Source organism: Rhea pennata, chromosome 3 (genome assembly GCF_028389875.1).
Source record: "Rhea pennata isolate bPtePen1 chromosome 3, bPtePen1.pri, whole genome shotgun sequence".
Lineage (NCBI taxonomy): Eukaryota > Metazoa > Chordata > Aves > Rheiformes > Rheidae > Rhea > Rhea pennata.
The window spans coordinates 26,233,408-26,260,759 of NC_084665.1; the positions used below are offsets into that span (position 1 = coordinate 26,233,408).

At 40.8% G+C, this 27,352-nt stretch overlaps 2 protein-coding genes across 8 annotated transcripts in view; one reads left to right on the forward strand and one right to left on the reverse strand.

The window, feature by feature from the left end:
* Positions 1 to 27,352, forward strand: part of PACC1 (proton activated chloride channel 1) — a 91,631-nt gene that overhangs the window by 59,379 nt on the left and 4,900 nt on the right. For 3 of the 7 annotated variants that reach the window (XM_062571846.1, XM_062571849.1, XM_062571847.1), the window contains 6 exons: positions 13,360 to 13,456; positions 13,720 to 13,776; positions 15,082 to 15,291; positions 17,409 to 17,563; positions 19,027 to 19,169; positions 25,950 to 26,094. In XM_062571846.1, coding sequence (XP_062427830.1) covers positions 13,360 to 13,456; positions 13,720 to 13,776; positions 15,082 to 15,291; positions 17,409 to 17,563; positions 19,027 to 19,169; positions 25,950 to 26,094 — 807 coding nt within the window. Of the gene's footprint in view, positions 1 to 9,526; positions 9,628 to 13,359; positions 13,457 to 13,719; positions 13,777 to 15,081; positions 15,292 to 17,408; positions 17,564 to 19,026; positions 19,170 to 25,949; positions 26,095 to 27,352 lie in introns of those variants that run through there. The other 4 variants (XM_062571845.1, XM_062571848.1, XM_062571850.1 and 1 more) reach the window with 4 other exon arrangements.
* On the reverse strand, positions 1,386 to 6,902 carry NENF (neudesin neurotrophic factor). Its single transcript, XM_062571852.1, has 4 exons — positions 6,744 to 6,902; positions 5,097 to 5,157; positions 3,731 to 3,834; positions 1,386 to 3,050 (listed from the first exon to the last, which is right to left on the reverse strand). The coding sequence occupies exons 1-4, from the start codon at positions 6,900 to 6,902 to the stop codon at positions 2,874 to 2,876; spliced, it is 501 nt and encodes a 166-aa protein (XP_062427836.1). The 3' UTR covers positions 1,386 to 2,873.

Here is a 27,352-nt window from a genome sequence, read left to right on the forward strand (position 1 = left end):
CTGATATATTTCTACTTTCTGGAGAGTAAACTATTACTAAAGCAAGTTCTTTCTTGGCACAACAATCCATTAAAACCTCTGATCATACAAACCCTCCTGTTAAATTAACAAGAAAAAGATTAGGAGCAGTACAGCAAAAACAATGATATTTGCAATGTTAGCAGGAAGCTTCGAATAAATTAAAGAGAAATTCATCATTCTCCAAATGAGCTGTGGGATAGTGGGAGAAGAATGATACAGCTTTACACGGTTTGATTGTTTTGAGTGCAATTTATAGATAGTGAAGGCACTTGTCTTACTGGCATAATACAAAGGTCAAGGAAATGGAACTAACTGAACAAAACTATGATAGACAATATTCTTTTAAGCAAAATAAATTTCAGGCTGTCAACAAGTAATAATAACCTTAGAAATAAAACAGTGTCATTATATTAACACTAAAAGAAATACTGCGGTACTCTGAATTCATTGAAAAAGTAGTCAGTGAACATGTTATCAATAACAACAGTTAACGATGGTGAACAGTAGTAAAGAATATCCATGTTAAGGGTATATTCCTTCTGGTGGCCAACTGAAAGCCTTATTATCATAACGCTGTTTTATTGAATGGGAACCTGAAGTGAAATAACTTAGGAAGTGATTAAACAGAAGTATTTCACTTCCCAAATTGAAATAAAAAGAAAACATTTTGCATTGTAAAATACATTCAGTTGTGATAATCTTGTTAATAACAGAATGGAAGGACTAGGACATCTCCCTCCCTTCACGGGCACAAGTGAGGGCAGGTTGAATTTACAAGATCTCACACTGAAAGAGTTTTTATATCACAATTTCAATAATGTCATTGCAACAGGCGGGTTTCTTCACTGACATGCACCTGAAGGTTGGTATTAATAAAAGATTCCTTATCTACTTTGGGATCAGTGAAGGTGAGCTTCAGAGCATGAACAGGAAAAGCAGAGAGAGAATAATAACACTAAACCACTTGCAACCACTGTTGCAATCCAGCTACAAAATGTCCTTGTGTGAAATTTTTAAATGTTGATGGATATGCTGATCTCAAATGAAGCCAAGACAATTTACAATAATCACAGGAGCACATCTCCTGCAGCTGCCCCTAAGTAAACATGCAAGGAAGAGAAGGGAAGGGAGAAAAACGTGTAGATACTGGAAGATGATCTGCAAAATGCTGGCAAAATATCAAGCACCACTATTATCACACACACACACACACACACCCGCATACACATTCCCATGAAGACGGCAGGTATGCAGTGCTGCCTGTGGGCAGGCATCATCAGCATGCCAACTCCCAGTTCCCATTGGTTCTAGCCAAGAGATTGCCAGCTACAACAACAGAGCAATGATTTTCTGAAGCAGTAACATTCTCTTTACTTCAATACTAAGTTATTTATTTTGCCCCAGAACATCACAGAACAGCAGAAAACAAGGTGGCCCATAAAGCACCTCCTCCAGCTTATGTGGTCTAATGGTAAGATACAAAATGAATTTACAGTAAAATCAGTAACATTGTTTAACAAAAGATAATAAAGAGAAACAACTTTTCTAGTTATTTAACTGCAGGCAGCTGTCCCTTTCTCCCAACACACTACAATATGCAAGCCTTAGAACAGAGACTCATGTAATAAAGCCTTTCTTTCCAAGAAAGCAGCCAAAATGCTAAAGAAATAGAACAAAGTAGCTCTGAGAAATTGGGAGCAGCTGTTCAGTTTTTCAGTATTAATTCAACCTGTCACAGCAGCAGATAAATCCACATACATGATAGTTTACATTCTACTTCAATTAGTTGAAGACAGTGGTTAGCAGCAATTTATATAGCATAAGCTTTTCTGCCCTCTGATTGCTGAAATACTGCCAGAGAAAATTGATAAAGAGAGGACTTCTTTCACCCTACAGTATCTGGAGTTTTATATTAAGTTGAAGTGAAGAGGAATATTTGAATGCACACCTCATTGCAAGAGCAATGATGAAACCAGACTAAAACAAAGAAAAACTAACAGAAATTTTTTTTAAAAAGACTGAAATTGTCAATATGAAAATACTAAAAATATCCACAGCATTCTAAATTAGTGTAATAAACTTGTAGTTTAGGAGTATGTGGAAAACAGAGTTACCATTTCCTTTCTTTGTCAGAGAAGGAGTGGAGGAAGCTAGAAGGAAAACATCCTAATCTAATATGGATGACATCTTTGATAATTATTTCAAAAAATAAAAATGAAGTGTCATTTATTTAAAACTAACATAGTAACAGTCATACTGAAAATGTCACAGTATTTCTCAAGGGGGGAAAAGATTTATTTTTCTTGTTTTATAGCTATAGGCTTTGCATAAATATTCCTTGTATGTAACTACATTTTAAGAGATCAATTGTTTTTATTTCCAGTATTCTCAAACCTGTCAAATTCTAATGCCTTTTAAAGAATAAGCATTTTACACCTATTTATATATGTGATGACCTATAATCACAGAAACTGAAGCACAGGTAATTGATGTTAGGGATTTATACAAAGACCACTGATGTTTCAACTATTAAAATCTGCCCCATCTCTTTTAAAGAATGTAATTTTAATTTATGTTTGTAGCCAGAAAAATACAAGCAGTAAGAATTTCCGTATGAATAATACCAATAATTCAGAGCAAAGAGTACCAGAATGTGCCACTAACATAGATCTTTTGATTCACTGTTTTCCAGAATTCATTTTAATAATTAGCTGTCATCAGTCAGTTTTCTCTTTAGAAAATATATAAATGTGTACACACATAGTTTACATAAAATATTCTTCCTTTCAGGGAACAATCTAATACTCATTCTGTCGTGGCCCCATGGTATTCTCTAGATACTAAAATGTTCATCAAAACTCATCTTTAATGCTGAAATGTGGTTGATCTTCAGGTTTAAAGTCTAGATTGGGGCTGCCATCCTCATTCAGAATTCTTCGAGAAGTATAGCCAACAATTGGATATTTGGCCTTGTACACATTATTGAAGATATCATCCAGGGACTTTAGTTCCTCTTCTGTGAGTCCTGTCTAAATGAAATATGGTCAAAGAAATGAAAATGCAGATATTTATATGCATTTTTCTTTCTTTCTTTATTTTTCTGTTGATTATGCTCAACCTTAGGTTAAGCTTTGGAGTTTAATTTGCAGAGCATAATTAACAGAATTGATAGTATAATTTGTAATCTTATTCTTCTCATGCAAATTTGTCATTGATAAATCTTTAATATGTTTGGGTGAAACAAACTTAGTTCATGAAGCTAATAACACCACAAACAAGCAACAACTAACTCACTGTCACTGCACGGTTAGCGTCCACTGCCTGTTCAGTGCCACAGGATAAGCTAAACCAATTAACAAAGAAAGCGATTTATTCTCTTTGGAAGTATCTTTTCAAACAGCAGGTAATTTGCCCTTAACACACTAACTTACAGAAGCTGTACTTGTTCCACAGATTTAAAACTTCCCTCTCCAAGGCTGTTAAGACTGCAGCATTCATGAGCAGTAAATACATGATTGTTTTATCTAAAGAATATTAATTAATTTTGTTTTCAAATTAGACTAAAAGATGTGAATCTACTTAAATTAATACAAGTTAGTTCAATATAACTGTCATCTTTCCTAGCTTTTACAGGCATTGACTAGCAGAACACAAAGGAAAAGAATAAAACTTTGTAAAACAGAATTAAACTAATAAACCTGTTTCTTACTATGTCATGAGTAAGATCTGCTGGATCCAGAGACATCTTCGCAACTCCTCGTGTTGAGTCTTTTCCAACCAAAGCATTATATGGGGCTCCTTTCCCATAAAATTCTGTCAGAGGGAAAAACAAACAAAAAAAGTGATGCTCTGACATTGTAGAGGGTAGATTCAGCTGCTTCTTTTCACACAGATCGCCTCTCAGTGAACCAAAAGCAACAACTGGAGTCTAGGATTTTGTCTTTCCAAAACTGACTTTTGAGAAGCTATCGTATTTTGATAGTATATCCCAGTGCTTAAAAAATAGATGGTGGGACTGTAAAATGCAGTCGTTAAACTCTTGTACTGCATTCTTAAAATCTATGTATTATATAGGGAACTGTGCTTTACATTCTCACAGGAGGTTTATATACTATAGAATTTGCAGTGCCAAACCTTGTTTAGGATTTGAAGATGAGTGAACATGTGTGTCCAGATAAGGTGAATTAACGAGCTTAGTACAAAGAAAACAGCAAACCATTAAGTTGCTTATTACGACCTTAAGGCTTATGTCTAGGACCCCACAGGTCCCTCCAAACATTTTACAGCAGTGCATTAGCTTTCCTGTTAACTGTAACAATTTTTTTTTCAGTAAAAACACAAGATACAATTCAGACAAATTACTTCAACTAGCTAACAGAGTTAAAAGTATTACTGTCTTTTCCATATTAGAGTTGTAAACTGAATTAAGTAACAGGAGTTCAAATTAAACCATCTTTGTTTACTAGTCAAGGCACAGACAGCAACTACAGTAATACATGGTTGATGTGTAAATGACGAGACACAAAGTCTCAAGAAATAAGAACATTTTTAAAGAGAAAAAATGGCTTAAGCCCCCCCATTCAAAGTTACAGACGGCTCTCCCAGGAGTTTTGACCAGATCACCAGAGAGCAGAGGTAAGCAAACACCAGCACAAAAGGAGATATGAAGCTGAGGCAATGCTGACGTAGGGTGATACAGGTACATCTCAGGTAGCTTTGATCTGACAATCTGGTTCAATAAAATGCTGTAGCCTTGGCTCCCACGTGGCCAGGCTCCACAGCTGGCGAGGACTCAGGGGCCTGGGCAGCACTTACCGTCGTCAGTGGCTGAGCTAACTAGATCACGCTACCTTGTCTGTCTACATGTACTGTCATCTCAGACCAGCATATGCTCTTGACAAAACCTTAGCTTGGGAGGTTTCAGAGGAGGAAAAGTGAGATTTAAAAAAAAAAAAAGGAAAAAGTATATTCTTTTTGTTAAAGTTGAACATCAGATTTCTAATAGTTTGATGATATTAAAAAAATGACTGAACAATATCAAGCAAAGTTGACAGCAAAGCGACAAATAAACTCACCTTTTCCAGAAGTGACATCAAATACTACTCCCTTCACTGCCAGATAAATGGGCTGTCCTTCCTGGAAAGAAAAAAAAAAAGTCTGTGAGTCCTCAACACTTAAGCATAGGGTTTTTTTAAAAAAAAAGAGAGGCTGTGAAATCCATAAGCACTCAGCACACTGAGGATAAAATTCTCTGCTATGCATTTCAACAAGCTTACAATCAAATGCTCAATAAATATACAGCTAAAATATTTTATCTGACTCTATAATCAGCTACACAGTAAAAATGATGTCTGTCTGTATCTGGGCAATATATTATGTGGCATTTCTATACCGGGCCACTCTGAAAGCTTTCATCTGCCATCTATTCATGCATCTTTATGCCAGCTATTGGCAATACACAACTGAGAGAAAAGAAAGCAGAAGAAGTATTGAGGGCTATAAAAGGAAATACAGAATAGAGGCTGTGAACTCCCACATCACAGCAGATCTCTAAAAGAATACTGCAGTTCTATCTGGAAAGCTACCTACTGGTGACATTGTATTTCTAAGCAGCTATATTCTGAATACCTTAGTATGCATGAAGAATATGACTGTTTTCTGCTTTCCATACTGAAATGTTTGATTCTGTTTGGATAGTAAATAGTAGAAGAACAGACATGGGTTAGAACCCTGTTTATGTTGCAACAATCTGTCTCTTGTTTCTGTATATATACACAACACACAACACACACACACACATACCCACAAACACACATGTATCTCTCTTGAAATTTCTTGCTTGTTCTTTAAATTGTCCTGGAGGCTTTTTGAGGATTCAAGCATATGGAAGGGGAGAATCAATTTAACCTAAATGCTGTAGTAGACACGTCTTGCATGTCACCTCATGACACTTGTTTGCCTGAAGATGATTAACTACATCTTTCCTATTCTTAGTGCAGATGGATACTGCTGAAGATAAAAGGGTGTATGGCAAACAGCATTTTTCATTTGATTAAGAGATAAGAGATAAACACACAAATCTGATCTGCTGACATCTGTTTCACTTAATAAGCCAGGGCTTCTGCTTTGTCTTCTACTGGTGAGATACATTTTTAGTCAGTAGGATGATGGTTAGTTTCTGGCAAGTATCCGGCCCTGAGAAGGTGGGCCAGCAAGCTTTTCAAAGGAGAAGTTATCTATGTATCAATACAGGATTTTATCATTTTGAACCTTAACTTTAGCTGAGACTCGTGTGTCACAGAAAACTAAAAACTCTTGAGTTGAAATTCCTTTGTTAATTCTAAAATCTTATAGGGAGGAAAAGAAAACCAGACCCTACATATCTGACTTAATGAACTAACATTATCGAGAGAAAATTATTTTGGGTCCAGCAGATTTTAATCTGGAATTCACCGCCGCGAGCGCACTGTCAGGCAGGCAAAACAGGGAGGGCGTCTCATCGCATCCCCGGGCGGGACACGGCTCAGCCCGGCTCGCAGCGCACGAAAGCCGCCAGCCTCCCCGCAGCGCCTACGCAGCAGGTCACCCCGCAAAGAGCAGCTGCCGCCAGCGCGCACGGCGCCCCCGCAGCTTCGGCGGGCCGGGCAAGGCACCGCCGCCCGCCTCCTGCTCCTGCCCGGCGGCCCCGCGCAGGCCCCGCGCAGGCCCGGCCGCGGCGCTACCTCCTGCCCGGCGTATCTGGCCAGCTCGGGCTCGGTGAAGAGCCGCACGGGGGCCTCGGCCGGCGCCGGCCGCAGCTGGCGCCCCGCCGCGCACAGCAGCGCCCCGAGCAGCGCCCCGAGCAGCGCCGCCAGCACCCGCCGCCGCCGCCCGCCGGCCATGGCGCAGGGCGCGCGCAGTGCGCGCGCAGGGGGCCGGGCTGCGCGGCGGGCGCGCGCCCTGCCCCGGCCCGCCGCGCCCTGCGCGAAGCCCGAGCGGGCGGCGGCGGCGCTCAGCGCCTCTCTGCCGCGCTCGGGCCGGCGGTGGCGAGAGATCCGCAGCGGCCGCCGGAGAGCGGTATCCCGGCGGGGTGAGCGGCCGCAGCTGCGACGGACGGCAGCCCCCCTCCCCACCCCCGTGTTACTGTCGTTTTTTCCCCCCCTCTGAAGTTTCTCTGCTTGCTATTTCGAGCGATTATTCACAAAATCAGCACAAATAAGAAAGGTTTCAGCTTTGTGACTTTTAAAAGAGTATTTTTTAACCTGGGAAAGGAGATAATAAGTAGAAAAAGAATAGCTTCCAAGTCACAAAGGAATAAAATTACTACAACCTACTTTTGTAGTTATCTGTTCCCTCCCCCCCCCCCCCCCCCCCCCCGAGGGGCACCTTGCACAGCTCACCACTAGAGATGCTGAAGCCAAGAGGAAGCCCCAAACCCCAACTTCTCTGGACCTGGGACACCTTCCTCAGAGCTGCAGGAGCACAATGCTCCTGAGTCAGGAAGAACAGCAGTGAATCCTCTGCTGAGAAGAAGTGCCCACAACCAGGTGTTAAAAGCCCCGGGCAAGGTTTCTGCCTTTTTAGGAACTGATAGGAGGACCGGATGGTGGCAACAAGAGCCACATTTTCTACAGGGCCCGCAGGCAAGCAGTGGAAGTGTAGCCTCAGCCCTCTCCCCTGGCTGAATGGGTTCAAATCCATATCTCCCCAAAGAGTCCCCTAATCATCCTGACATGAAGGATGGGAGCACTCTTCTGAAGCCATGCCACTACACAGAAAATCATTAAACACCTTCAGGTAGCATGATTCAGCAGAGAGATAGAAAAGGGTTTGGTCTTCGTTTTAAGAATTGTTGCTAAATGCTTCTTGGGTAAAATGCATGAATCCACCTCAGGAGAATACCTGTTTCACCCATTGCCTGAGATAACACCCTTTTTCACAGGCTATCCAAAGGCGGTTGTGTACACTGGTGGAAAGCACAGGTGAAGCAGGTAATACAAAACAAACTATATGTAGTTTTCTGGACAACAAAAGCAGAGCAAGGCCAGATGCACAGTGGAGCGAGATCATGTCATTGTGCAGCATGGGAACAACATGTAGCATCCCCATATGAAGAGCTGGGCAAACTCTGCAGAGAAGGGCATGGAGGAAAGTGCTCATGCCCTTGGGACTACCACAGGCTGCTGTCAGGTGTGTTAAGCCATCTACTGAAGCAAGCTGTGTATTGGTGCTGTTATGGCAAAGGTTTACAAGGTTTATTACTGTGATCCCCCTTAAATAGTGGCATTTGCAGACACCATCTAAAAATAGCTGGCTTTGAGCATGGGGTTCCTGTCCTGGCTGTCAGGACAGGACTTCCCTTGGCTCACTGGCTGCATGCCCCACAAGACCGATACAAAATGTCAAGCAGAAAAGAGCCCTTTTGTAAGGCTTTGGACAAAATAGTTGTTGCTATTGCTCCTGTTATGCATGAGAAAGATGTCCTGTAACAGCATTTGAAGGAGCTCTGTCATTTGCCCTGTGACTTTGCCAGCATGCCTGCAAATACATTGCATGGCTTGCAGCAGAGAACCATGTTGCTAGAAATCATGCAGAAGACTAATCTGTCATTTTGGCTCAAGCCATATTATAGATTTGCCTTTTATTCTGAAATAGTTAATTTATCAGCGTCTCTCCGGGGGAGAGCAACAGGTGTTCAATATTTGCCAATGTGTTTGAAGTGTTATTGTTGTGGGAGTGAGTTAGTCTGCCTTTGAACCACAGCCGTATGCAAAATAAATAACAAGAACTAAAATAAAGTGTTTCTGAAAGGATAAACTATATATTAGGAATGTTGTTGTCAAAAGACTTCAAATCTGAGTTACTAGCTTACAAGATGTGGGTCTTAGGCGTAGGAAAATTACCTACTGAGCAGCAATCTATACTACAATGTTGTGTTTCAATGAAAGAGGTGTTTTGCATACTTTTTCTTGATTATGAAATGTTACCAATCACCTACATGCTGGGGAAGAAAAAGCTGTGCAGGCATTTGTGAAGGGATGACTAGTGAATCACTTCTTACATGGTATTGGCTTTTGTCCTGCAGTCAGTGCTGCGCGGGTGGATACCTATAGAAGTTTGTCTTTTTGCCAAACGAGGCTGTTGTTTTGGTATTCTGGTAACAGCCCTGAGCAGCGTGTGTGTGTGTACACATACATACATAATATATATAATATACATATATATACACTCTCTCTATATACACATATATACATACATACATATATATATACATACACACACACACACATTTTTTATACATATATATATCTCGGCGCTGCTGCTCCCCCGCAGTAAGGGGCTGCCGCCGGCCGTTAACGGCTGCCCGCGACCGTTGGGGCAGCTCGCGCCGCACTACCCCTCCCAGCAGTCCCCGCGCCGCAGCGGCGGCGGCGGCGGCGGCGGCGGCGCCCGGGCGGGCGGGGGGGCCCGGCGCCTGCGTGGCCCGGCCCGGCCCGGCCCCGGCGGGGTGGCGCGGCGCGGCTCGGCGCGGCTCGGGTCCCGCGGCCGGCCGCCTCCCCGGCGCGGCCCCGCCTTCCCCGCGCCGATGCCATGAGAAGACAAGAGGTCTCCGCATCTTACCGGGAGGTAGGGCCGCGCCGCGCCGCGGGGGTGATGCCGGGGCCCGCGGCAGGTGAGCGGGCCCCCTGTGGCCTCCGCCGGGGCGCCGTCCAGCCGCGTGTGGCGGCCGTGCGGCCACGAGCTGCCCCGGCTGGACGCGCTGACTAAGCCCTCCTTCCTGGAGCTGTCTAATCGAGGTGCCAAATCGCGTCCAGCCGTGCCAGAGAGCAGCAGTTATTTCAGATGCCTGCTAACTCAGGTTTTTGGCTTTAAAAAGTCGGTCAAAATAATTAGCAGTAGTACTTTAAATATAAAAGGGATAGATGGTTGGCTAGTGAGTTCTGTAACTGGGGCTTTTATAACAAGAAAATGGTCTGTTGGGCATGAAAAATGACTTTGGTAGCAGAGCTTTCAAGCTGCAAACTGAAGGCCTCATTATCACCCTGCCAAGAGCCTGGTGCAGCACCTAGTTTGCATATCAATGTACAGACTCAAGCTACCATAGTTCATTGCTCATTTCTATCAGTCTTCCTAGAGATGTAAGTTAATTGTGTTGTGATTACCAGCAGTAGAAACTTGTAGCAGGTCACCTCTGCATCTTGCAGGCAAGGGAACTCAGATGCGTACCTTCCTGCAGTGGAGCTGTATGTGATAGGTAGTTTGGGACTTCATTAGCAAGCTCTAATTTAGTTCAGTACTGTCCATTTAGTTCCAATTTCTGTTTTTTATGCCAGACCAGAGGGCATTGGAAGGTGCTGAATTGGTAGACCAGCAAAAGGCCTGCATGGGCAAGCTCAATTTATGACAATCCAGTGATTGTCAGTATGACAGTAACTCGTGAAAGAGCTTGTATTTAGTGGCAGTGTTTGAGAGAGTTAATGAGGTCATACTGATGCTGAAAGTATGGACTGGACTATGTATGTTACATCTCTCCCTTGTGCACCAGCCACCAAAGCACTGCTCTGTATGTTTTCAATTGTCCCAAATCACGTGGAGCCAGCCTAGATGGTGTGCAAGTGCAGCAACTGTATTTCCATCCCATTTCTGTTGCCTAGGGCAGTCTCTGATGCCTCTGCCTCTAGGTGGGATGCTAAAATGTCTGGAATTTCCTTCTCTGAACTCTTCTTTGTCCAGGGCCTTTTCTTCCCTGTTAGTGTATGACTGAGAAGGAACTGCTGGGTCAGGAGCAGGCTCCTGCAATTGTTTCTCACTTGACTGTGTGAGCTGAGCCCAGGAGGGAGCTGAGCCATCTGTTTCAGGCTCTTCCTGTTCTTGACATCCTACCCTATCTCTCAGCCTCCTATTGCAAGCTTATCTGCCCAGCAAGTTGGTGTTCCTTTTGCTTCAGCACTGTGCTTCAGTTGTTTATCAAAAATAGCTTGTATGAAATGATGGCTTGTGAGACTGAAAAGCATTAGTGCATGCCCGTTTCCACTGCTGTCACTTGCCTTGATTTGGGCATTCTGTCAAACTTGGAGAAACTAGTCAGCTATTGTGCAGTAACATGCTCTTTTCTCAGTTGTTAGGCTGTAGCTCAGCATGTCTGTGCTGCTGTATCTTGCAGAGCAACTGTGCTGAATGCTGCATGCTCAGGACACAGCACTTAGTCCCAGCTGTGAACAGGGCTAGCCGCTTCATGGCTCCAGTGCGTTTATGGAACTTTCCTTCTTGTCCAGTCAGGTGTTTGGGATTCACAGCGCAATTGGTTGTCTTTTGGGAATGTTGTACACCAGCTCAGTTCACTCAGTACAGTACTGTCTGCTTTAGAACTGCTGATTCTAAGTGTAAAAAGTTTATGAATTTATATCTGCCTCATTAAGTACAAAAAATAAAATACAATCGCATACTAGGTATTTTGATTCTAAAGAATGCTGAAAGGCTCATTTTCTGGCTTTTTCTTATCTATTCCTACATAAGTAAGAGTTGCTATAGATCCTCTAGAGAGGGAAATAATAAATGTTGCATATTGTGTTGTTGTTTAAGCTTGTAGTGGGATCTTCTTCCTATCAGGGATAGAATTCACTTGCCTGCTGTATAACCTCAGTTGGTGAGGTGTCTGTACCAGAAGAATGACTTCTGATGCAGAGAGGAAAGAGAGTTAGTCAGGAAACTGCAGTGACTTTGTTGAATTTTTTGGCTCAATTCTGACAGAAAGAAGTTGCATGAGTGTAGCTTGAACTGGTTTTTAAGGTCATTTAGCTAAACCAGAACATGAGGTTCCATGAATACTCTTCCTGTGTCAGAACAACTTATTTTGGGTCAGGTAAACAAATAGACCTGATGTGATCCTACAAAACGGAGTGGAGATTCTTTAATGTATTGTGTTGATAGAATATTAACATAATTGAAATAAGTATCTTTAGTTCTACCTGGGAAAGTCTGCTGCATATCAGCCCATTTTAACCTGTTAGTTACCCATTTACCCCATGTCTCACACCATGGGAAATCATGCTTTATTTATGTGCAGAGCATTTTAAAAACAACCGGATAACTGCTTTCAGCTTGCACTGTTTGGTGGAAGTGAATACAGATCTATGGCAGGAGGTGATGGAGATTTTACCTCAGTCTTCCAGTGTTTCAAATGAGTGTACTCTTTTCTAGTAAGTGCAAATGATGATTTGTTAATGATATAAAGATGATGATTTCAATACTTAATTAAAGCTGTACCAAAAAGAAGCCCTTAATTATGGATACATGCACGTTACTACTGAATAAGTTGGGGGTGTAAAACTTAAAAGCATTCAGTATGTCTGCTGCATTAACTATGCACGTTTGCCTTGGCGTGGGAACAAGCCTGATCTCCTGGACCTAATCAGGTAGGTGATACTGTGTGTTCAGCTTCCATGGTTAACTGTGCAACACACGATATGCTGTAAGCTCTTCCCTACGTTACCTTGCTACAACTTTTGTGTTGTACCCCAATGTGAAAGAAACTTGGGAAATATGTGGGAGATTTTTTTTAAGCTGTCTAATATTTCATGATCTCTTGTGATGCCTATCTGATGTGACAAGCTTCTGACTTTGGAAGTGTCTTGGCAGTCCGGACCCTAAACTCTGAATAGCAAAACAAGAAAACATCTGGTCCCTGTTGCTGATTTAGAAACACTGGAAGACTAATTAGTTGCATAACCACTAATATATAATAATTTGTACAGTGAGCACAAATAAGTACCAGAAATGTAGATGTCTGTCTGTTGTTTTGTAATGACGCATCTGCATATGTGGCTTAAGATTGCATTTGACTTACTGCCCTAGTACCTGTCAAAACATAACTCACTCTTTATGCACCTCTTTATTAAGAAGTACTAATACTCTGCCAGTATGTGGTGTGGTTTGTTTATGCCTAGAAATGAGTTATTTAGTGACAGAATGAAGTTCCTGCTTATTTCAGAGGCATTACCCTACTTGGGAGTTTAATGTGGGCTGAGGCTGCCAGGAAAACAATAGCTTTGAACTTGAAAGAAAAGGTGATGTTATTGTTGAAGCAGCAAGAAAGAAGTAGGTTGAATTTAATGTCTTTCTGAATTTAGGTCTTTCTCTTTTTGCAGGGGACAAGTCACTTAATTTTTTACCTGTGTGTTTACATAAATGTGGCTTTTATATTGTTGACAAGTGGAGCAGAGGTTGGGTGCTCATGGGATGGGGGCATGATTTTATGCATTTGGTTAGTTGGAGCCTTTTTTATTAGTACTATAGAAAATGCAGCAATTCTAAGTTGAGAGATTGTTTGGAAACTGAACAACTGTTTTAACTATGCAGCTGAGTGAAGATTTGGAGCAAGTATCTGAAAACCCAACAGATCAGGGAGAAGGAGAGATGGAAGATCATGAAGATACCAACTCTGTTATTTTACCAGGTGAGAGCTATTGACCCAGAAAGCACTGACTTTAAGTGCCTGATAAGCTGTTGCTGTGTGAGACTTTTCCTTTTTTATTGTAATTCTGGCAGCAAGTGAAACGCTAAATAAGTTATGGTGTGGATAAGGAATAAATACTGATGAAAAGTCAAAGAGTTTTTCCAGGGATTGAAATGAGAACGTTTCTTTGCCATGAACTGTGCTAGATAAAAGAAAATTGAATCTGAGATAGCTTAATACTTTTTTTTTTTTTTTTTTTTTAGTGTTGGGCACATCCTACCTGAATTCAGTGTCTATGATAACAGTGAATTGTAAGCAAAGTATGTATCAGAGGAGCAAGATACAATATTGAACAGATGCATTTTTAAACAGATTTTAGTTAGACTATTCAGACCTGCTGTTTGGCGAGGAGGACACACTGTCAAATGGTTTTTGTTATGGCTCAGATTTAGGCGTTAGGGTAAACCAACCTGAAGTGGGTATCCCCCAAAGATTTTGCAGCTCTTCAAGACATTTTTTTTTCTTTCCAGTAGTGCAATTTTGTGCATACTAATGTCCTGATTTCCTTGACTGCCATCTCCTGACAGTGAGCTTGGGAACATATGTGTGACCATAGACCTTTATAAGAGGGTACGTGTTTTGCAGGAGCTATTAAAAGGCTAGTGTTTGCTGTGGTAAGGAATAAACAGCAAACCATACTATTATAGTTGAAAAGCAGAAGCCTGAGAGGGCCTGACTCACTAAATTACACCATACAGAAGAGTCAGCTTAAAATATGCCTACTTATCTCCTTTTATATGTTGTTTTTTAATGCTCATTTTGTGTATTCAACTAAGTATTGCTCCCAGTCAAACCATGACATGTGGAACTCAAGAATTCCTGAACTTTTTCCTCACAAATATTACCAAAAAAGTAAAGAAAGTAAGGGACGGGGGAAAGCAGTGTCTATGTGTCTGTGCATGTATAATTGAGACTAGTATGAAGATGCCTTCCTTCAAAGCTTACTCTGTGAACAAAGTTTGAGAGAACCAGGTCTGTCTTTTTCTGGATATAATTGGAAGAATCCTTTTTTTTTTTTTTTTGTGTGTGTGTGTGTGAAGCTTTTATCTAACAAGCACAAAGCATTAGGATTTGGGCTTCAAAAATGAAAAGGTAACAAGTATCTAGTTAGTTCTACGATAGTGGCTATGTAAGAATTAGATCTCTCTGCTGACTTACATGCTAAACGTGGTCAGAATCAGTTCAGACTGGGAGAGGGGGGAAGTAAGTTATTTTTTTTCCAAGAGGGAAAGATTGGCCATTGGCAGACTTTTTTTCTGTGAACTTTGAACTTTGTTTCTGAGCAGGCCTTCTTGAAAATAAACCTTGTTTTCTACGTTCCTTGTCCTTAAGCAGAATGCCAAATACAACATGTGGAAAAAGAGGCATGGTCTTTGGATGAACATGCCTCATGCTTGAGAAGGAAACAGCTGTCTGACTGCTCATAAAATACAGTAATAGTTGTGTTTTTTAAATGAAATTGAGCTGATGGTTTACTTTCCTCTCAAGCTATTCATCTTAAATGAATATTGCATAAATTCAGCCCAAAAGTCTAAAGTCCTAATCCATATTCTGTTTGGTTCCAGACAGTGAACTGGGTGCCAGTACCCCCTATTTACATTTCAGCAAGACCTGCCTAAAGAATGTTTTTTCAGTAATTCTCCTGTTCATTTATCTGCTGCTTATGGCTGTAGCCGTGTTCCTTGTCTACCAAACCATCACTGACTTCAGGGAGAAGCTCAAGCACCCGGTGATGTCTGTCTCTTATAAGGAAGTGTCCTTGTATGATGCACCTGGTAAGACTGGTAATGGACAAAATGTGTCAAGTTACTGTTCACATTTATCCTGGATTGTTTTGCATGGGACAGTTTTTGATGTTAATTCTCCAGAGCCCTCTATGCATATAATGCTTTGACCCACATCTTTCACTTAGTCTTGTTTAATCTTTGACGTGTTGGCTTTGTATGTAATGTTGATGTTATAGGACAGACTTTGTGGCAAGTGAGTTTTTGTTCAATTGGTCACTGTTTTTTGTGGCCAATAAATAAATGACAGGAGCTGTGGAATCTTATGCTATACTTAGTTTTTGCAGACTCTAGAATGGGCTCTTTTTTTTAGAGGTAAGAAGATCATTCCTTATAGAAATACTCCCAAAGTTGTTAAATTGAGCGGGGTGGCATATAGGATCTGTACCAGGACCTCAGCACTACAATAGACAGTCAGGTACTGTTGACAGTAAAGAAGAACGTGGATTTATCAAACAACAACAAAATAATCACAGTGCCGCTTTCTGCTTCTGTTCTGCGTTGTTTACAACTTGGTATTACATCAGTAGGCAATGGCAGCGTGATGTGACTGGAAAGAAGAGTGTTGGCATAAAAATGCAATGTAGCATCAGAACACTGTGCTGCACTTTGCAGGAGGGACTACTCCACAAAAGCATTTTTGAGTAGTGACTTCTATTATTATCTTCTTAATTATTCAGTAACCATTCATAAACAGAGTTGCAGTAGCAAATACAGTGCAAATAGCATTGGGAACTACTTGTATGTCAGTTTCCAATTCAGAAATAGCAATTTGGTTTGAAGTGTTAGGGCATTTTACAAATACCCCCTCTAGCAATTGTTGCTAAAAGGTGAGTGTTTCATGCTGTTGACAGCTTCTTGTAGTTGTTTTTCCTATATGGTCAGTTAGGCTCAGCTCTGTAAGTAGGTTCTTGCGTTCGGCCTTTGTGGATCTAACTATAGGAGCAGGCCTTTCCCTTTTTTTTTTTTTTTTTTTTTTTTTTTTAATGTGAGCTTTTCATACAACCAGAGGGAGGAAACATCATTTAAAAAAAGAGCAACATGTCTATAAATCTACAAGTATCAGCAAGGGATCCTGCCACATCAGAGAACCTGAATTCGTGTAGTCCTTTACTTCTTTGCTCAGCTGAAGTGATGAGATTCCGAGTTGCAAGCTTGGAGCACTGAAGAGAGGGGTAAAGAGTTTGTAGGCTTATGTATTCAGACTACTTTGACATCTCACATTTTGGCAGATAATTTGTTTCAGTTGTGCAAGTTACTGAATCATAACTAATAACTCGAATTGTATTTTTTTCAGTAATTGATCTGGATTATCTTCAAGTGAGTTTGTTTCCAATAGTAAATGTGACATGACAGATTAGTTCAGGGTTTTGTTTTTTACTAGCCTTCTAAGAGAAGAGAAAAATGCAGTACAGTGTGTGGGTTTTATTGTTGTTGGTTTTTTTTCTTTCTTTTTTTTTTTTTTAATGGCTGCTATTGATCTGCAACCGTTGATTCATGGTATACACAAATATATGAATTTCCATACAGATGAAGAAGTGGTTTGCCCACCTGATGATATAAGTAATAAGGGATGGTAACTGTTTGTACTTGTTTGCTGGCTTTGACTTTTTTTTTTTTTTATTGTGACATATTATTAGTGAACAGAAGATACTAGATGTTCTGAAGAGCATCTTTTCACTTTCATTAGATCAGCCAGTACATGCATTATTTCTGATTAAATTTTGACATGTTAAATGATAATATTTGAAAACATGTACACACGGAAGCACTTAACACCCCCCCCCCCCGACTTAAGTGGTCTCCTGACTTAAGCATCTTCTCACTTGGGACCAGAGGGTTTAATTTTTTGGGAGGACTGGTGAAATTTAATAACTTCTGTGAACTTTGAATCATCTTAGCAGAGCATGAACCCAGATTTTTTTCTGTCCTGATGTGGCTGACATTGCTCTCCTGCTCTTGCAAAATACTGAAGCACATGGTTTAATTTAATTCTTTGCTGGATCTTGGCAGGATAGCTCAGCATCCTGTGGGATTAAATCCCAAAATGCAAATCCTTGTATTTGGGAAAGAAATCAGCTGTCTTCAACTTTTTTCCTCCAAAACAGGTATTGCCTTTTACCCAGGCAAGGCTCGGCTGCTTAGCTGCAAGCATCATTACTATGATCACATTCCGCCTCTGGTAAATCCAGGTCAGCCAGGAGACATTGAGTGCACCACTCAGAGAATCAACTACACAGACCCTTTTACTAATCAAACTATGGTAATGATAGAACAAAACTTATTCAGAGTTTTTTGTGTGTAATTTGAAAGTAAAAATACATACCAAGTACTGCAAAAACTCCATTGCTTCTATTTTTTTTAAGTCATTTGTCTGTTTTCAGAAATGTAAACTCAGTGTGTGTGTATATATTATGGATGATCAGCTGTTTTATAGATATGTGTGTAGCATGAAAACCTGAAAAGAACAAAACAAGTCTAATTTCTGACAGTGCAGCTCTTACTTCTTTCCTCTACGAAATGAACTGGCAAGCAATCAGCTTGGTATCATAGATCTAGCTTTGATTGAAAGCAGTAGCAGATACTTCATTAAGCAGGGGTAGCTTCTTTCTTTTTGTATGTTTGCTGGGAAGGAAATACTATTTTTGTCACACATGGAAAAGCCTTAATTGGACACCAAGTGTTTCGTTACACTGAGACACAGAATGTCGGATGAGCCAATAACACGGGTACATTGAGTGATGATCTGTCTTAAATTGCCCTTAAAAATGCAGCCAATCTAGCTTCTGTATGGACAGATGTTCAGAAATATAATGTGAAATATTGTCATTTGTATTTCATCTAAAGCTATTGCTTGGATTGTTTTTAAGGAAACTAAACAGTAAGAAATAAACTGCTTACCTGTTTGGTCAGCTTTTTTTTCCTTCATGTTTTGTGTTTCATCCAGTCACCATTTCTTTCTGTGAAGTAGCTGCTCTTCCTTATTTGAAACTAAGGTTCTAGGTGCAAGTCTGGTATTTTGTTTCTGCCACTATTTATCTTTCAGCACTTTTTAGGAAACTGAGAGCTTGCATCTTATGCTGTGTGGTAGATTCATTTAGAAGCTTGCTGATCCAATGGCTGCAGCTTGCAGCTGAGGGGAAAGGCACTGAGGCAGACCTCTGAACCATACAGAGCGCTGCTCAGATTGGCCGAGTCTTTTGCAAGGAGCCTCTTGTTGTCCCATATAGTTGCTACGCCACTTCAAGTTGGATTCTCTTCGCCATCTTTTATTTCATCACCTTACTTGAGGTGATGAGGGCTACATAACTGGTTCTCTTTCTCAAGAACCACTATGTTCTCCACATCAAACTCCAAATTAACTTGTTTCATATTGAGAGCTAAAAGTTCCTAGACTTTAATGCTCAAAATAGTTTTGATTTTCTTTCTGCCGAATGCAGGTTGCAGAGCTTTAACTGTTAATTCCCCACATTAAGCCAAACGACTGTGATAGAACTAGAGCAGATTTCTTAGAAAAAAACATTAAATCTTAATTTAAAGACCTCATTCTTGCACTAAAAGTACGACTTTAAATATGCCTTGGCATTCTTGTTAGATACCTTAATAGATGGTACTTATTAGAGGTCTGGAGAAGATTTCTGTAGGGTGTTTGTGACAGATGGCAAATTCATGAACAGGAAATGAGGATTCCTCCCTTATCCTCACTGTCTCTCTGTCCGCTTACAGAAATACGCTTTGGTTGTGCAAGGCCCTCGTGATGTGAAGAAAAAGGAGTTGGTGTTTTTGCAGTTTCACTTAAATGGAACAGACCAAGACTTCAGTGCAATTGACTACCTTCTATTTTCATCTTTCCAAGAGTTCATCAACAGGTGTGTATAGAAATAAAGGCATGAGCCCATCGTTGCATTGAGCTTATTATCACAACAAGTGATAGCAGGGTTATTTAAGTGAAAATAACTGGGGCTTTTATGTTAATTGCCATCAAGTTTTGGTATGTTTGGATTAATTTGATACACTTTCATGTCTTAAAAAATGTGGTTTCTAGTTGCTAGGCTTGCTTTTTAAAAGATTAACTGAGGACATATTCAGTGACAAAAACTGCCCTTCAGCTATGCTTCAGTCATTTGTGGCTTTAATTTCTAAGCTTGAAGAGTGTACTGGCTTACTGCTATCTCCTGCTGTGGGTGTTCAGGAAGTGGGCTATCCTAGGCAGCATGATCATGAAATGCACTGAAAACACTAGTGTTTCTGAGTTGTTGTTTTTTTTTTAAAAAACAATTATGATAAAAGTCAACTCTTCAAATGGGTTAATTGTGATTTCATTGAAAGGTTAACCGTATTTGTTTGTATTATTGATTTTATGTGAGCTACTACAGAATGAGAAAATTCCATGGATGTTGTTTTCGAAAGTGCTTGTTACTGGTTTAATGCTGGTGTAATCAGTGTGGCTGATCAGCTTCCTACTAATTTTAATAGGAGCAGAATTAATTGTGTCTTGATCTTTCTTGACAATCCCACTGCTTTTCCAAGCTTTTGTGAATAAACTCCGTACGTAACTATTTAATTTTTGCTTTTAATTTCAATTCAAATTCAGCTCTTCTGTGATCCAGATTTAAATGCTGGACAAGAAGCATTAGTTATAGTGAGGCCTAGCAGAAAGCTTTGAGGCCTAGCTAGTTGAGCTTTGACTTGATAATGGTCAGAGAGAGACAAAGTGAAAAGGGGACAGAGGATAAAGGATGTATGCAGGATGAAATAGTGTGAAGGAGGGGAAGAGAAATAATACTATAAATTTCATTGTAACGAAGCATTCTTGGAGGCTGAGCTGTGATCATATTGGTGCTTCTCAGAGCAAACACTGAAAATATTCTCGGTCACAGTATCTCTGGGCAGTCAGAGACCAGTTTTCTGGATTTGTTTTTTACAAAGCATTTCTACTACAGTGCAAGAGAGATGGAGGTGTTAAGCTTATTTCATTGCATACTTTCTGTAACTGTACTAAAACAACTCGGAAAATGCTAATGTTCTGGGTATTTTAAGCACTGATACTTTAGGGTGAGAAAATACCAAAAAAGAGAAGTGATGTAGAAGGTGCTACTTGTTCCTTCTGTGCTGGATTTTCTCAATTTCTGTGGCTTGTGCTGTGGTTAGAGGTACAGTACTGTGGGACTTATTTGTGCAAAGAACACAGCCGTTTCTTTACTTAAAGGCACAAGGGTTGTTGCCTGAGGCCACCTTTGGTGAAATGCAGAGCAGAAGAGGCACTGTTGTGTTGTGCCTGGTTCCTGTTCCTTGCAAAATGAGCCAGCCTATCAAGACTCAACTTGGTTCGTGCATATCCAAGTCTTGGGAGCCACATTTCTGTTCTCATTAAACCAATTTGACTATAAGCCTTTTTAGGGGCTCTTTCTTCTCAAGTTAAGACATGCATGTCCTGTTTAAGGTGACTTAGTCTTTTTTGCTGCAAGCAAGCTGCAGGTCTGCATGCTGCTATCCCAAATGCTCGCACTACGCATCGTGCAAGGATGGGTTAGATGTGTAAGACACAGTAAGCAGTATTGCGAAGGTCCTAGCTTGAAAGTTGAGATTGTGCCAGTGTAGATGAATCAGTTGATTGCTATAAGTGTCTGTAAGCTGCCTGGGAGAAAACTGGCTCCCAGTCTCCTGCCTCTAGGTTTGCCTGGTCAACAGGTTAAAATGACAGAATTGATCATGGAAGAGAAGGGGAAGTGCCACTTTGTTTCTAAAGAAGCTGCCTCATCTCAGTGTTGGAAGGCACCAGGCTGAAGCTGGGAGAGTGAAGGCTGAGCATGGTTATGTTTGGAGCAGTGTGAAAAGGTAGGAAATGCTGTTGTCTGTTTGGGGAAGCATCTTTTGTGCTTGTTTGCAGCAGGTAGTTGGAATAACGATTTGATCCTGGTTTTGAACTAACTCAGATACAAAAAAAAATTAGAATAGGTATGTAAGGCACTTAGTTGTAAATGATTTGCATGTTTAGGTGAAATACACTAAGAAAAACAATTGTGCTCAAAGGTGTTTTTTTAGCATCTCTTTTATAGCTTCCTCTAAAGCTCAGTGTAAATTGTGTATCTTGTCTTGTTCAGTGCTTTGTATTGCTGTCCCGGTGTCCCAGGAATAAACTGGACAGGTTCAGGGTAGGTTAAAAATTTAAGTTTTCTCCTGACTGTGAAGTGCATGTGAAACCTCATGTTATGTGGAATGCTCTTGTTCTGTCCAACTTCCAGCAGAAGAGAAAGTAGAAACATCTTCCTTCTGGTTGGCCAGCTGATGCTAAATTTAGCTGATGGGAAGTCAGGATTAAAATATCCTTGGAAACTGTAGTGTGTGGACAATGTAAATTTTGTCCTTCTGAAAAAGCTCTAAATACTTCACTTATGGGCCACTGTTAACTAATTTTCCTGATGAAGTCTCTTACTGATTATGAGAGCGAATTACTAGCACTGCATCTAGCAAATCAGGTAAGGAGAATTGTTACTAAAGATGACGAGATATGATAAAACTCATCAGATATCATAATTATCTTTACAGATTTTTGCCATGGCTGCAAACAGCTTATGTCGGACTGGAAGAGTAGACTATTGCAAAATGTGTGATGTATTCCATCACCTTAAGCCATAATTTCAAAACCCTTAAAGTTTTGGAAAGAGTGCTGCTGTATCTAACCACAATTTCTCTATAGGCATCATTATGTGCAATTCACTTTTGCTTTAAATAGCAATAATCATAACATGAAGGCTGCTGCAAGCATCAGTCATAAGCAATAGTAGAAATGGCACTTAGAGATCTGGTATCTTTACGGATTTTTTTGAGGCACAGCAAGTGGGGAGGACCCAAGCAAGGTCCACTTATTTCTGTCAAGGCATTTGTTCTCTGCAGCTCTTGGATTAAAATTGGATCGACAGACTATGTTAAACTGACACTGCTTCCTAGTTTTGCTCTTCAGGCCTTCACAGAACATTGCTGGACTGCACACTGTTGTTGGGCTGTGAGATGGTGTGACATGGCTGCTGGCTTTTTTTTTTTTTTTCCTTCTTTTTTTCCTTTTTCTTTCTCTCTTTTAAAGACCGTGGCAGCTGCTCTCTCTGCCATATTAATTACAGGGAAGGAAATAATGAAACCCTTGCAAATTACCAAAAGTGTAGCTAAAAATACAAGCTCCTTTCCCAACTGTTATTAGTGTAATACATGGGTTTAAGAAAAAGATCCTCTGAACATGTTACCATCAAAACTATTGTCAGCATAGCATGTAAAATAGCTTAGGGTTATGTGAGTCAGAAGGATCCACTGCAGGGCTAAAGCCCATCCAGGCATAGGTTAGGTATCCCCACAGCTTGGACAGATGCAGTCTTGTGTGATCTGAGGCTGACCAGCCTGCGTAGAAGCAATGCTCTCCCTGGTAGTAGTTTGCACTGTCAGTAGTTACCCGGGAGTGTTGGCTGGGGGAGACCAGCACTATGTAGTCTGACCCTGGCTGAGGCAATTGTTCCTTGTACTTCTCTTTTCTCTGCTGTAAAGTGAGAATTTCATTATTTATTTTGTGTGGTGTTGCGGTACCATTGATATTTTGGGAGAGTCAAGAAATCCTACAGTACACCTAAAGCAAATGTAAGGTTTCAAAGGTAGAGTAGGTAGAAGAACTTAACAAAATAAGTGTGTAGCGTTTATAGGATGTCTGTCTCTGGGGTGAATACAGGAAGTTAAACTCTTTCGGGAGTGAGTTGTTTTTCAGATTAAAATCTGAAGTCTTTCATTTACTTAGTTGTGTGTATTTTTTAAACTGCGTTATTTGCCCTCTACTGTTATTTGTGGAAAGCTTCTGTGGCTCTGCTCTGCCAGCTTTTTTTCCCCTCTGTCTCTGTGGCAGTGATCTGGATTGTGGGCACATGCAAAGAGGCACCTTCTCAAATCACCCCTCTGCAACTTCCCCTCCAAAGAAATTAAGCTGTCTTTCTCAAACCTGCAATTATTGTCAAACGCCAAGTATGCTATTGCTCTCTGCTTACCGTGGAAGTTGTGGCTATAATGTTAAGATTTATTTCATGTCTCCCTGCCTGGATTTTCCATGTTGGCTTGGAAAGCTTTTCCAGGATGTTGTATTTAGTCATGCCTTAGGCATGTGACGAGGCTGGCAGAGTGCTAATTATGTATGTTCCTCTGAGCGGCAAAGCACCGTGCTCTTCCTGACTGTCCTGTCAGCTGCTGCTGTAGCTACATATTGAAGGAAGGAGAAATCTTTGTCAGATTAGGTCTCCCTGTGTCACTGGTTTATATGGCAGAGAACAGTCAGGCAGTGGCACTTGTTCTGATCCCACTTCTTCTTTGTGGGATTAGAGAGCTGTACTGCCATCCTGTTGGAATGACCAAACAAGTGGCTAGTGTTACAAATAGATCAAGATATTCCCAAACAGCTAAAATGCTCTAGGATGTCATCTGTCTAGATATGGAGAGAAGTATATTAGGTTTTCTTATTTTTTTTTTTTTTCCCAGAAATGTTTCCTCTTTCTGTATGTATGTACCGTGCAATTCTCCACCACTAGAAGCCCTGACTTGAGAGCAGTGGCTTTGGGTTTCACTTCTTACGAATATGTGCTTGTTCACCTATTAAGCTTTAGCAGACAACACACTACAGAGTAGCCATCAGTATGCTACTGTTTTTATCAATCTCTGCTCCTGTTGCTTGGCAGAGAAAATCTTGATTTGTGGGAAGAAAAAGAGCACCAATTCTGAAAGCTAAGGGAAAAATACTCAAAAAGGGGGGGCACAAATCCACCAAGTGGTGGTGCAGGGCAAATATTTCTGATTGGTCTATTCTTTGGACCTTGTCTTCAATTCTACTTTTCTTCTTCTTTACATCTTTCTCTTGAAAGACCATACTGTTTTAGTCTCCCAACAGACCTAGCCATGTGCTCTCTATGCCATATGGGCAAAGAACTTTTTTCCTTCATCTATAAAGATGGATTTATCCTGGCTAAGTCAAAAACCTTGTTCTACTCTCTTGTCTCAAAGGACCAGCCTACCCTGACATCTCTCTCCAACCTGAAATCTCTCTTTAGTGAAAATCAGCAGTCTGTGCTTTAGTGATTCATGACTCATCGCTGTTTCACCCATTCATTTCAAATGAAACCTTATTAAAAAACAGCTGCAGGGACAGACTTATTTCACAGAGAAAGCAAGCAAGTGGCTAAAATCACAGTACAGAGGCACTCCAAATAAATACATGATCAGAGTGGTTAATTCAGTGTGCCCTATGTGTTTGCTAGAGACAGGATGGAGACCAGGTATGCCGTATCATAGAGCTACACCTACGTGATGGGTATTGGAAGCCCTAAAATGCTCAAGGTCACAGTATTAAATAAGGGCACAAACCAGTCCTGCTATTCTGGGCCTACAAATATCTGTGGTTGGATATTGTGAGAACAGCCATGTTATTACAGATGAGAGCCTTACATCAAAGGTATGTTGTTCCTAAAATGCTAGGAATATGTTAAATGTGTCTTCATTGGAACCAGTTTATGTGCACCCCAGAGATAGGGGATAAAGCAGCCTGCCCTGGCTCTAGACTGTTTCTAATGCCTTCACTAGCTATTTAAAGCTCACAATGATCACAGTTGTAATTCATACCAATATCACCACTCTAGAAGCCAAAGCTTAGAAGTAAGAGCATATTTGTCAGCACATGCCTGTTACCTTAAGTTCTCATTTCCATAAAGTACAAAAGAAATACTATGCCAGTCAGTGTCTTGGAACAGGCCCATCTTCCTGTGTCCAGGCCTGACACAGGAAAACAAAGTGGATGGAGGCATGATCCTGGTCAGTGTTTTTTAGGCTTTAATTTAATGTAGTTCAACTAAGTAAACTGAGAATTAGCAAAACTGGGCATCATGAAGGAGGATGGTGAAGGATTAATACTGTTAGCTTTATTCGGAGCAAAGTTATATGCTACGGCTGGTGCCATTAAAGGGCTTGGGCTTTGCACTCCTCAGGTATTTATTTTCTGAGTACCTGACTAGTGGAGCAAGACAGCCAAACCTTATCTGCTCTGCAGAAGGTGCTAGGAACTAGTCAGCCTTGAAAATGAGAAGTAGCTAAGACCTAACTAACAGCGTAGTGCTAACAGGGGACAAAGGCTTCTTTTAAATCCTTGTCTCCTTCTACATACCCCTCTTAGAACCACTTCTCTGGTCCTTTCCACCTACAAAGTTTTTTCCCACTCTGAAAACAAAGTCCAGTCACTGGCTGGAGAAAACTACTGCTTCATCTCCCACTTACCCCAGTGCCCCACTTCATGGCATTGTGGTGAGTGGTGTCTGGACTACTGACCACATTCCTCCTTCTCTGGGAGAAGGAGTCCTGAGTAGAACCAAGTTCCCCTACAAAGCAGAGCAATCTCTAGGGGGGAGGATGATGGGGAGCCATGTAAGTCTTCTGCAGCTGGGAACACGAGCGCAAGTACTAACATTCAGCAAAATGTTAGTACTAACAATGTTTTAGATTAGTATATTTTAGCAATTAAAACTTAAACAGAGTTTTGAATGCATTTTGAAATATCTGTAGGTCTGATATGTTATGTGCAGTGCTCAGGTGCTGAGTTTGGTCAGTAAAATAATGTTGTTTTTTTTTTCCTTTAGTCCAGAAAAAGCAGAATTCATGAAGGACTGTGAAAGCTCGTACTCCAGCTGGAAGTTTTCTGGAGGCTTTCGAACTTGGGTCAAGATGTCCTTGGTGAAAACCAAAGAGGAAGATGGTAGTGAGACTGTTGAATTCAAACAAGAGGTAAAAAAGTACTCAGGAAGAGTTCTTTGAAGCACCGTTCATTAATTAAAAAACTAGTTACTGCCAAAAAGTTGGGGTTTTTTGGATGATAATTGGCTGACAGAACCACTTCTTGAAATAAATGGCAGCAGGAGTTGGAGGAAGATAACTTTTGTTGTTTGTTTGAATGCAATCTCAATAAACTGGCTTTTGTTTCATTGCATTCTTTATACTACTTGCCACTGAGCAGTTTCAGAATCTGAACTGTTTGTATTGTGTTTTTTCTTAACATGGAGAGATTTTATAAAAGCATAAATACCTTGATGTGCTAGAGATGCATCTCAGAAAAACATGTCCTAATGGAGAAGCCAGAAAATTCAGCCCTTGATGTATTCTTAGGTGATACCTGTGCTCAGAAGGGATTGATTTCTTGAAATATTAACACAGCTACCTTTAGTTCAAGGCTGGGATTTCCAAAGTAATTGTCTAAATAATAGCTAAGAATGGAAGGAGGTATTGTTTAGGTTACCAGAAGGACTGATGTTAAGATGAAGAGGTAAACATAAGCAGAGTATCCTTTGTAGTGTTACTGATGTGTGCTTTTGTTTGGGCTTGGGATTTTTATCTGTTGACTAGCCTTAGAAACATGGAATAACTCAATTTCTTGCATCATTTAAAATTAGAAAATATGCAGATGGAAGATGCAAACTTTAGAGCTAGAGATAAGCTGACTGTTTGACTTTAATTCCTCTTCTAGTCACACTAAAAGACAGGAGAATGATTGTGTTTAAGTTTGTTGTCTTGCTCCCAGCATCAACTGGAGAAGAAGTGTCCACAGAAGTGGTAGCATTGCCCTTCCTTCAAGAAACTGGTGATAGGAAATGAGTTTTAAACGCAGTCAGTCCCTTTCAAGGAGTATATCTGTAAGAGAGTACATTCTCTCTTTGCCTATGGCCACACCTGGGAAGAGTATTTTGCAGAGAGCAAAATGAAGCAGAAGAAACATATATAAAGTTCTCACAGTTAGGGCCTTATATGGCAAAGCTTCAAGGGAAGAGCAGTGCTACAAAGCACTGACTGTCAAGTGGGGCCCTCCTGCTCCTCTGGAGGAGGACAGCAGGAGAGGGATCCCAAAACCATGCAATGATGGCGTTAGTCTAGAGGAGACAAAAGGATGTGTCAGACACCTGCTCTCATGTAAGCCCTAGCAGCAGTTGTCCGTCTGTCCTTCACCACCTGCAGCTCTGTATCACCTGCCATTTGGCACTTGGCTAATGAA